General features: G+C 39.1%; 1 protein-coding gene across 1 annotated transcript; it reads left to right on the top strand.

Moving 5' to 3' along the window:
• The first annotated feature begins 1,527 nt into the window (after window positions 1–1,527).
• LOC149842963 (subtilisin-like protease SBT4.14) lies at window positions 1,528–10,878 on the top strand. The gene is made up of 10 exons (XM_090000789.1): window positions 1,528–1,589; window positions 6,481–6,578; window positions 6,675–6,818; window positions 7,029–7,134; window positions 7,221–7,743; window positions 7,860–7,960; window positions 8,264–8,485; window positions 9,096–9,204; window positions 9,369–9,582; window positions 10,316–10,878. The coding sequence occupies exons 1-10, from the start codon at window positions 1,528–1,530 to the stop codon at window positions 10,876–10,878; spliced, it is 2,142 nt and encodes a 713-aa protein (XP_089856915.1).
• Window positions 10,879–12,398: the final 1,520 nt, after the last annotated feature.

Genomic DNA, 12,398 nt, shown 5'->3' with positions numbered 1-12,398 from the left:
GAAATTAAAAGTTGAAATGAAAACTTGATTTGAGACTTGAATTTGAACTCTTGATTTTGAAAATGAAATTTGAAATTAAAATTTAGAATACAAATTTTGAATTTGAAATTAGAATTGAACTTTTAAACTGAATTTACTCTGAATTTTGAGAATTTCAAAAATTGAAATTGAATTATTGAAATGAATTTACTTTGAATTTTGAAAGTGGAAAATCAAAATTGAATTTGAGATTCATTTTGAACTTTGAATTAGTTTTAAAATTTAAAGTTGAAACTCAGAATTCCAGTTTAAATTGAATTTGGAATTGGGATTTTGAATGAAAGTTAAAAGTTTGAAATTTGAGAAATGAAATTGAATTTTGAAAAAGAAATTTAACTGAAATCATTTTGGAATTTGAAAATGCAAAATTTGAGAAATGATATGGAGGGCACGTTGATTTGCTCTCAAAGAGAGATCGAAAGCAATACCCTAGAAAACACGCGGCGAGCTATTCATGAGGGAGAAAGGTGAGAGAGAGAGAGCACCTGGCTGCCGGAGGTGCGGTGGATGGCTGCAGTCGGAGGTCGACCTAGGGTTGGAGCACGACGAGCGAGCGAGGGTGATGCAACCCCCAAATCTCCAAAGGACCGAGGATCCACAGTCAAAGGCCCTCTTCAGCAGACATGAAACCCCCAAAACTCGAAAGAACTTGCTGCCTGAGGGGCGGTGGGGCGTAGCTGCAGAGGAGGTCGAGTGATGGTGGTTCGAGCACAGCGAGAGGCGTCGTGCAGAGGAGGTCGGGCGACGGTGGCTCCTGAGTGTTGAGGGGGGTTGCTCCTTCACCGGTGGCTAGACGCCAAAAACTCCCAATCTCCCACCGTCGTCGATGCTGGAATGGTGGCAGAGGGGGACGAACCGCAGGACGAAGGTGAGACTTGAGTCGAGACCGAGAGGGGCAGAGGCTAGGGTTTCAACCAGGGTTCTTCTGCTTTGCAGGGACAGAGAGATTTCCCGATCTTTGCAGGGACAGAGAGATTCTGCGATAAGAAAAGATTAGGGTTTGAAATAGAGACGAAGCAACCGATGAGAGAAATATGCAGTTTTGCCTTTCTGATGGAAATGGCAGAAAATGGGGAGTTGGGTCGTGGGTAATTAAGGAAGGGAATATTTGGTGGATTTCAGAGAGATACATGCAGAGGAGAACCCGATTAGAGAGAGCAGAAGATCGCTAGAGGTGGGGTTCGTAGATGGAGGAATGGTTGTCATTGCTCGCCAGAGGGACACTGTTTAAAGTGCCAAAAAGAGGCTCATCGGAGGGATGATGGTCGTCACTTTCTAGAGAAAGAGAGAGAGAGAGAGAGAGAGAGAGAGAGAGAGAGAGAGAGAGAGAGACTAGCCGATGGTGGGGAGGAAACTGGCCTGGATAGACACTGCGGCAGGTGGAGAGGAGACTGACCAAGATGAATGTTGTTGGTGGTGGGAAGAAAATCAACTTTAATTAAGGCTGAAGATGATAGGGAGGAAACTAGTGGACCTTGTTGGGTGACGATGGTCATTAGGGAGAAGGCTAGTGGCATAGTGGTGGAAGTGGTGGGAGAGAAAAGGGGAAGGTAGGGAAGGAGAAAGATAGAAGTTGTTTGATCTGTAAATGGGATGATTGTTGGTTAAAATCAGTTGTTGGAAAACATATTCTAATTTTCATATATATATATGTATATACTTCTAATGAAAGTAAGGTATATGAGAAACTAATTAGGTTGGTGAACATTGGATTCAAAGTTACATGGAGATTAGTCTTGGGTGTTTATTTCGACAACAACATTACTTGGCATTCCAAGTGGACCCCACAAAAAAAATGGTGCCAACATTGTAAAAAAAGTACTTTTCTAAAAAAATTGTAGGGTTTTTCTTCATTCGATGTAGTCCATTCAGTTTCTTCCCTATGACCCATCTATCTCTAGCTGAAACCGTTTCACCTCATCCCAGCTTCCCCCTCTCTCTAAAAAATAACAGAAAGAGAGTTCAAAGTTGAAAAAGTTGGTTTATTTTCTTTGTATGTTTTTCTTGTTGAATGCATTTCCCTTTTCGTCTTCCTCTGATGGTCCATTTTTTTCTTGTTGATGTGAGGATCATTGATTTTTTTTATTTTCTCGAATTTGGGGTTTGTGGGTTTGGCTAGGCTAAAAAAGGTAATTGAGAGAGCATAAGGAAAAAATAAGGTAAGAAACTTATCTTTGTGTTTTTTTTTTTATTTAACAAATCTCTTATGCTTTCTTTTGAGAGGAGAGGTGGGCACCATTGATTTCTAAGCTGCTTTTACAACTTCCATGCCTACCCACCACATTCTCTCTCTCTCTCTCTCTCTCTCTCGTAGTTTGAAGAAACACTTTTTGTAGGCCCACCCTCACAAATTTGTTATTTTTGTTCCTTTCCATCAATTGGGTTTTTGTGATTAATCGTTTCATTTTCTATGTGCCTTAGCTTAATATTAGCCAAATATATTTCAACTAGTTTGGAAGTGGCTGGTCAAACCCCATCTGAAGCTCAAGGTGGGGTTATAATGTGATTAGGAATGGCAATGAATCGGGGAAAAATGGGGCCCCACCTTGGACCGGGTATGTAGGACATGAAACGAGGATGGAGGTTAAAACAAAAATGTATGCAGGGGTGGAGGTGGGGTTGGACTTGCGCTTTCTCCTGCCCTGCCTTGCCTCCCCACCCACCCAATCACGGATCCCTATTAGTAAAACTTTCTCTCCTTCTTTAGGAATGGTGGTGGACCAAGGGGAAATGGGGTCCCACCCCACCTCGGCTTGTTTGGACAGGGGATGGAGGTGAGGATAATTGTTAAAATTAAAAGTTGTGCGGGGATGGATGGCAGAATTTTAAGACAAGGCGAGGGTGAAGACCTTGTTTGATCCCTACATGTGATGCATTTTTTTCTAATACTAAGCCAAACCCACAAACCCCAAAATTAAAGGGATTAAAAAATCAATGATCCTCACATCATCAAGTAAAATGAACCATCAGAGGAGAACAAAAAGGGAAATGCATTCAATAAGAAAAACACAAACAAAAACCCTGACTTTTTCAACTTTGAACTCTCTTTCTGTTATTTTTTAGAGAGAGGGGTTGGGTAGGTTGGGAGTTAGAAGACGGGTTTAGTTAGAGAGAGACGAGGGCAGAGGGAAAGAAAAAACTAAATGGGCAGCATCGAATGAAGGAAAACCTTGCAACTTTTTTATAAAAGTATTTTTTTTTCTTTTCTTAATGTTGGGGGCTTTATCTTTTGTAAAAGTATATATATATATATACACAGTCTGGTATAGACTGTGCTCTGCACAGTTTGGGTAAAGACTGTGCTCTGCACAGTCTTTCTCTCTAAAGACAAAAGTATATATAAAAATATATAAAAGATATGTTTTTTTTAGTTTTTATAAATTTTTGTCCTAAAGAATGGACAAAAATAGACTCGATCAATGTTGATCGAGTGCAAAACATGGACGAACTCGGCCTTGACTCGTTGACCGAGTTCGAATTGGCATTGACCGAGTCCGGGCCGTGTCCGAAGCCGCACCTGTGTTGGGGCGTGTCGACTCGGGTGCGGTGCCTCCTTAGCCGAGTCCGTGTGACATAGATATTGGGGTTTTATTTTGTTTTTATTTTTGAGCTTCTTCAAAGATTTAGAACGATGTGATTTAGAAAATGAACTTTTATTTTATATAATTCTAATTTCATTTGGCATCAGATAACTTGTTTGATGTTGTTTTGTATAAATTTCACATATAACAGTCAGAGTCGTCTATGGAATCCCTGGGACAACATTGCAAGGTTCAAAGCAAACGTTTGGCTCCATGGAATCCCTGAATGTCCACAAGAGCATGGAAGACTGACTACTTTCCAGGCACACAATTTATGGTCCGTCAAGGTCTATGTTTCACTTACACTAACAGAATCATTGACTGGGTTTTACCTTGGGATCGAAACAGGTCCGGATATGGATCCGGTCTTGATTGAATCGACACTGGATCTGATCATTGAAAAGTGGCATAGCGTAGGGGTGAAAAATGGGTCTGAAGCTTCAATCCTATTCCGAAGTAGATCTGACCTATAAAATCTGATATTCAGATAATCCATATCCGAATATGACAGATTTGGAACAAATAATTTGGGGTTGGGGCGGATCATTTTACCGTAAAAATTCATACAATCAGTTCCTTGTTTATTGGAGAATTTTTTGTACAAAGCTGAGGATAAGCATGATCATCTTCACTTGCCATTAGCTTTTTTACGTTTGACACAGTTCAAGGTGGTTCAAGCCAAAAGCTTGGATACCCCTTGAAATTGAACCGAATCATAGGACCCGAAGCTCATGGTCTTCCAACCACTTGATGAGCCTTTTAGTTTTAAGACAACAATTGTAGGCTGTAAATATGTTCAATTTACTAATTGACAGCAAGTCCTTTGAAGATACCCTAATTCCCAATTAATAGGGCAATCAATCGGTTCAAAACGTATAAGATGGGTGGTTCTACATTTAGGGTTTACAAAAAAGAAATGACGAAAATTAGGAATTGAGTCAGATCTGGACCAACCTCACCTATGCCAGAATTGGGCCCTGCTCCATTGTCCAGGGCTTAAGCCTGCCTGTTTTAACAAATGGATCTCCAAGCACGGTTTGTCTAATTGATCAGAAATGGTCATCAATGGGACTGGATCCAGACGGACTTTTGATCCAAACTACAAATTAGACATGCTACCCATACATGAATTTTAAAATAAGATCTACTTATATATTTAGATCGACTTCATATTTATGTTATTTTGGACACAATCTGAATCTATTTAGATCCATGCATGTGTGGGAATATATACAACAATACAAATCAACCTATTTATGCTTATTTCCATGAAAACTCTCGTTTACAAACACTGTCAGAATCAATACTACCATATAAAACTTCATATACGAGTTCAACTCTACTGCAATTTCAGTTCGGATCCATATTTGCAGCATTAAATTCAAGTTCGGATCTAGGTTGCTGGGATCCAGCTCATATATTGATTTTCCATTCTTTGTAATGCCAAGGGTATCTTTATGATTGTCTAAATGCAGAAAGTTTTCTAACATCCAGAATTTAAGGGAAAAAGATCTCAACCACAGGCTAGCAACTGATCATCTTATTAATACTTACCACGTGAAAACAACTTACCGATCTTCTCCTTGCCCTCCATTGTGTCTAGCAAAAGTGAAGGTTCTGCTTGGGAAGTAGAGCGATTCTTGGGAATTAAGGATTCCAAAATGCATTTGTTTTTTCGTTTGGCATGCATGTAAAAGGCAGTCAAAGAAAAAGAATCCAAATTCCTTTCAAATAAATTCCCTTATTTTTCCTACCAAATCCATTTTACCAATTTCTTCCAAGTATCTTTTGCCAAACAGATAAAGAAAAATGGGTACTTCAAAAATGTCCTTCATAATTTGCTTCCTATTACTCACGGTGGTCCATTGCAGTAGCACCACGGAAAGGAAGGTAAGTAATTGATGAGACTAGCTCAAATTTATTTCTCACAAGTAGGTAGCTAGTGAGTCAATTGGATATCATTTTGCCTATTTGATTATTTGGAAGTCATAAATCTCAAGCAATTATTGGTGGTTCACATAACTTAAGATTTTCTGTTGATACTTGACATAGATTAATCATTTCATATATTAAACTGTCTAACATTGGCAGTCATACATCGTGTACATGGGAGACGTGCCATCCAATTTTCTCTCAGACACGCACCATCACATGCTTGCATCTGTAACCGGCAGGTCACTCTCTCTCTCTCTGTTTCTCTTTTGTTTCTCTCCCATCCAATATTCTGTTGGATGTATTTTGGTAATGTTGAATGGTGAATGTTCTCCTTTCTCTCTCTCCCTCTCTCTCCCTCTCTAAATCCATCGACAGGTGCAGTCTATCATGATATATATTTGGAGTCTTGAAGATTTATGATTTTTGGCCATCAATTTTTCAAACATTATAAAAACCAACCATGTCTTGAAACCAAACACTACATGCCTTGATCCGTATAATACCAGGCACACAGATCTCATCTGTATGATCAAACTTTTAAAATAAAACAAAAAAAATTCATACAACCCATATAACATGCTTCATTTAGCACTCTCTCTCTCTCTCTCTCTCTCTCTCTCTCTATATATATATATATATATATATATATTTATATATATATATATAAACCTAGCTTTCCCAAACAATCATGGCTGGTGCCACATGATGTTTTCCAACCAATCCTACATCAAAATGGTAGCAGTAGTATCTCAAATGAATGAGTTTTCCTATCAAACTTAAGTTTCGAAAATTTATTTGTTATTGATACTAAATCATAAATGTGTATACTATCCAAAAAGTTTCCACTCGTTCACAATTAATTATTGGCATTCCTTGAGCATGTGATGAGCAATTTGCTTTAATTTCATGAAATTCATTTTGGCAGCCATGACATTGCAAGAGAGACAATGGTCTACAGTTACAATCGAAGTTTCAATGCATTCGCTGCAAAACTCTCACCGGAGGAAGCTAAAAGTTTAGCTGGTTAGTATGAAACACAAGTACATTGACTATTGTATACACAATCAATTTTTCCAATAGTTTAGCTTGTTTAATATACTATTATTTAATAATGTGCAGAAACTGAAGGCGTGACATCAGTATTTCCTAATTCCTATCACAAGCTTCACACCACAAGATCGTGGGATTTCGTCGGCTTCCCTTTGAATGTAAAAAGGCAGCTCAAGTTTGAAAGTGATGTCATCATTGGAGTTTTGGACACAGGTAAGCATTAAAGGGTATTATGAATGTAAGCAATGGTTTGATTAGATATGAATAAGTTGTTCCTTGGTTTTCTAGCCAACTTGACCCAGTCACATTTGTTGCTCTTTTTATTTTATTTTATTTTATTTTGAAGGAGCTCTTCTTCTTCTTTTTTTCATAAAATTGATTCTTTTCAAGAAAATGATGCCATCTTTCCTCATATAAACATAGGTATCAGCCCCCATTCACAGAGCTTTGACGACAAGGATCTTGGACCTCCTCCTGCTAAATGGAAGGGCACATGTGAAAGATCTGAGCATTTTAGTGGGTGTAACAAGTATGCTCTCTCTCTCTCTCTCTCTCTCTCTCTCTGATTCATTCAAAGATTTACACTCCCAACCTTCAATAATTAAATTGACACAGCAAACTCATCGGAGCCAACTATTATAGAATAGACGGACCCTTCACGCAACTTCAACCCTCTGATATACTATCTACAGTTGACACTAAGGGTCATGGCACCCACACAGCATCAACTGCAGCTGGTGTCCAAGTTCCAAACGCAAGCATGTATGGGCTTGCTAATGGCACTACGCGGGGTGCAGTCCCTGCAGCTCGCCTTGCTGCATACAAGGTATGCTGGGAAGACATTGGCTGCTCCGACATCGACATTCTTGCTGCCGTCGACGATGCCATCGCCGATGGTGTTGATGTGATCTCAATCTCCATAGGCGGCATGAACAATGGATACCTCAAGGATGCAATATCGATCTGGTCGTTTCATGCCATGAGTAAGGGAATTATCACGGTGGCGTCGGCCGGGAACGATGGCCCTGACCCTGGCATGGTGGAGAATGTGTCACCATGGATCCTTACGGTGGCGGCGAGTTCCATTGATCGGCAGTTCAGAACCAAACTTGCACTGAGCAATGGCATGCAGATTACAGTATACCTTTGGCTCTTCACTAAAAATTTTCTTCACAATCTTTTTTTCTAGCTAGGTCGCTTGTTTTAGCTTATATATTAAGTTTGTTAATTTGGTTCTTCTTTTTAAAATGACAGGGCATATCATTAAATACTTATTCCCCGAATAAGAAATATTACCCACTCATCACTGGGGCCCAGGCAGGAAGCAGTTCAGGTGGCTACGGGCCATATCCAACGTAAGAACAACTGCATACTTGTATAGTCTTTGCGTTCCTCGGGAAAGTTCAAGATAATTTTTAGAAATTCTTGGGGTCCGTTTGCGCGTGTAGTGTATATATATATATATAAAATCTCACGTACTTCTTAAAAGAATTCGCTACAAGAGGCAATCCTTAGATTTTTGACCATAGAGATCCGATCCGTACGGTTATATTTGTCAAAAAATATTTTTCAAAAGTGGGTTGAAGATTCGCACCCTATAAAATGTTTGCAATAGGATTATAGCTTGTACTCATGATTGCTTAACAATTTGTTTGCAGTTTTTGTGATCAGACTCTAGATCCCAACAAGGTGAAAGGGAAGATTGTTCTTTGTGATTTGGTAAAAGGAGACCTTGACTCCAGTGTTAGGGACATTGGAGGGGCTGGAATCATCTTTCAGAGTTACAAAAGCCAAGACGCAGCTTTCCCTTTTGCTCTACCAGCAGTTTTAGTGGATACCAACAAATCAATGACAATAAATGATTACATCAATTCTACTAGGTAAGTAAATTGAAACTCGATCTCCTCACTTAAATTCCTGACATGGGTAACGGTTACAATGAAACCTTGAAGTGAGAGGCTTCCATGCATTGACCACCACTATACAATCATCTTCACTCCCTTTTTGCGCAATTGCGTTGTTGTTGTTGTTGTTGTTGCGCGGTGGCGTGTATCGTAGGTGACGATCCTTCTCTGTCAGCCTACAGCTCCTTCCTTCTCAGTTGGGCCCCTAACCTTGTTCATCTAGCTAATTCCAGAGGAGGATAGGGTTATTTGTGACACAAACCCATCCTTGAATATCACCCGAATTCGTATTTGGGAAGCAATTCGATGTCAATATAAAGTTAAGCAATGGAGTAGTCATATCTGGAACTCTAATTAAAGCCCACCCACGATATTTGGCCACATCAATAAGACTACCAACTCTTGACAATGTTGTCTGCAATGGGAGACTGAAGCCAACAGACCTTCCAAAAACCTGATTTTGCCACCTTAATTATTCTCCAAAGCTCTATGAATTGCTATATTACATCACGTATATACTTGTTGCACAAAGATTGTTCCAAACATCATCCATTAAAATTGATTTTTTCCTCTATTTTTCTTGAAGGTCGCTTTATGCAGTTATATACAAGTCTTATACAGTTAATGTGAGCATTCCACAAATTGCATCTTTCTCATCTCGTGGCCCTAATACACTCTCACCAAGAATCCTCAAGGTAATGCAGTATTTTACATGCTTAAAAGGGAGAGCAAATCGGATCATTGGCTGAGTAGGTACTCTGCCCAATGACTGGATGCCATGCATCCCCTTCTGTCCTCTAAATGATCGGATAGTGCTAATCATTGTTGCTTGATCTAATAACCATACCCTTGATTACAGCCTGATATCACTGCCCCTGGGCTAGATATTCTGGCCGCATATACACCATTATCTTCAATGACTGGGAAGAAGGATGACGAACGAATGGTTAACTATAATATAATGTCTGGAACTTCAATGTCATGTCCTCATGTGAGTGGTGCGGCTGCATACGTCAAGTCTTTCCACCCTCGTTGGTCTCCTGCTGCAATCAAGTCTGCTCTCATGACCATAGGTAAATTTGTTTTCTATTTTGTTTTATTTGATATTTTTCCTCTATAATATTTGCTTTGCATTGACAATGATGCCTTAAAACAAATAAAATACACACTAGTATCTGATTGTAGATGTATAGATCTGTCTTTGTGGTTTCGTAAGTTTGATCCTTTACTTCACTCAAAGAATTCTATAGTTGGTAGATTGCATCAAAATAGTAGTGTTGTTCTCTGTTTTTGCTTCGGTCTGTAAATGTGTGAATTTGGAAATCCATTGATTTGCCTTTTGCAAACAAAAATATAATTAGAGATTCGCCAAATAACATGCCAATAGTTCTATATTGCAATTCATAAAAATAATCTGCAAAATGTCTCTGCTCTCTCCATTGAAATGAATACTCAATTCTCAACATGGTAGGTGCCTATTTTTGCCAATATAAGGGGAAAAAAAAAAACCATGGCAGGTGCTTACAAATAGTTGCAACGAGGGCAGTTGTCATGCTATTTGATATGATGTTATATTCCATCGCAACTGCACATCTCACTTGATGGAGCTATCTATGTATGGCCCCCCGCTTTAACATTCTCATGGTTTCCAAGTGAGATGTACAAGATGGATTGAATACAACCCATGACCGTAACTGCTCTAGATGTGCCTAACCTTGGAAGTTGCTAACCCAGATAGCCCATTATGTCTGAAGATTTAAAGGTGCCTATACCATATCTTTAACCGTTTTTCTTTCTCATTTCCAGCAAAGATGATGGACCCAAGGTTGAATGAGGACGCAGAATTTGCCTACGGTTCGGGTTTATTTGATCCAAGACATGCTGTTCACCCAGGCCTAGTGTATGACATGGACCAATTGTCATACGCCCAATTTCTCTGTAAAGATCACATAGACGGTGCTGCCTTGGGAATCGTGACTGGTGGTCAATATAACAACTGCTCCGCCATACCTGCCGGCCAAGGCTATGATGGTCTCAACTACCCATCGATGCAGGTCCAAGTTAACAATGGATCCGACCCGATCCATGCCGTGTTCTATCGCACAGTGACCAATGTTGGTGCAACAACTTCAGTCTACAAAGCAATGGTCAATGTCCCAAGTGGGCATAAGATCAGTGTCACACCAGAAACTCTCTTATTTAGCAGACGGGGACAACGTCTATCCTTTAAGGTAGAGGTGAATGGTGATCCTCTTGGCGCCAATCCTATAGCATCAGCTTCACTTGTTTGGGATGATTCAAAACATAAAGTCAGAAGTCCCATCGTTGTATATCAATTGGCTCCATTCCAAGGAATCACCCACATGTAAAATGTCAAACTTTCATGATATTGAAATTACACTTTTACTTTATAAGAAGAAATGTTCTTTTAGTTAATTATTTTTTCATGTAAAACTTATTTATTTCTTATTTTGGAGAAGAGGCTCAAGGATGAGCAAAAATGCAGGCTTTATCTACCCTTTTTAATGTTACTTTTTTCTCTCTTCAATTATTACTTTCTTCTACTTCAGTTTCCTAAATGCTTCATATTCAAATCTTAAAGCTTGCGCTTGGAAATGAAACGATGCATGGTTGAAGTGTTTAGCCTGCACGCAATAAGTTTAGAGTTCAAATCCTATTCGTTATAAGTTTGAAACAATAATTTATTTTGTAAATGAGCCGAGTTTGAGTTTGGCTTAGTAGGTTTATGTTGTAAATTCTATTATTTTCAACTATGAACAAGTATATATATATATATATATATATATTGTAAATGAACTAGCTTGTACTTTGCTTGTTTGGCTCAGGCTTTTCACGAACTCAACCATGGCTCAATTCAATCAAGAAATGAGCTGAACTTGAACACCCTCTACAATCATGGATTATCATATGGTGTTTATATATTCTCCAACAGTTGAGTTTTTCTTCAATCAGACAATACATATTGTTTTTATTTTTTATTTGTTAATTAATATTCTTTTAAGGAAGTAAAAAGTATGTTTTAGATTCTGAATTTTCAAGATTTTGGTATGTCTTTAAATTAAGTGCTAAACATTAACGGATTATAATACTTTGTATTGTAAAGTTTTAAATGCATTGTGAGCCATCCCTTTCCACTTTTTGAAAAACATGTTGAGATGTAAAAACTTCACAATAGTTGGTCGGTTGAGGGACAATGGCAGATTAATGTAGCTAGACAACATAGTTTAGCCAACAGCTTCAGGATTTGATGTGATCATTGGCAGGAATGAGGATTAGGAACAATAATGACAAAATAAGGTGAAAATACGAGAAAGATAGAGAGTAAAATATGACCTCTTGTTACTAGATACCAGCCAACCTTTTTGCGACCTGGCTGCCAGATCACTATCACGGTGGGGGGGGGGGGGGGGGGTTGACCTTCCTCCAAGGGTGACTCGTTCTCCACGGCATGGCAAAAACTGTTGACAATCTCCAATTGATGGGGTTTCAACTGGTTAGTCGGTGCTATTTTTGTGAGTGTGTTGTGGAATCTAATGAGCACCTCTTCGCTGGGTGCATATGGTTTAGGAAGCTGCAGGAGTTCTTCTAGAACAAGGTTACAACTGATAGTTTTTGCAGTCTGTGAGATGTGTTCCTCTCTCAAAAGGATCGGGCAAAGGGGACTACAAGTGGAGTAGCTGGGTTTTGATTTCAATGGCAGCTGATTTGGTTACACAAGCATGAGATTGTTTTTTAGAGGGCAACCCCAAGCATAAAGTTATTACAGGTTAGAACCACCAACGAGTGTAGAGAATGGATGATGTTGAAGAAAGCAAAAAACAGGAGCAACGCCTTGCTTCCGGACATGTTGGTTCAACATGCTCATGTT

The sequence above is a fragment of the Nuphar pumila genome, chromosome 3 (assembly GCF_984573655.1).
Source record: "Nuphar pumila chromosome 3, dmNupPumi1.hap1.1, whole genome shotgun sequence".
NCBI classification, from domain to species: Eukaryota; Viridiplantae; Streptophyta; class Magnoliopsida; order Nymphaeales; family Nymphaeaceae; genus Nuphar; species Nuphar pumila.
The sequence above is the reverse complement of the archived record's forward strand: the minus strand, read 5'-3'. Positions and strand labels throughout refer to the sequence as shown.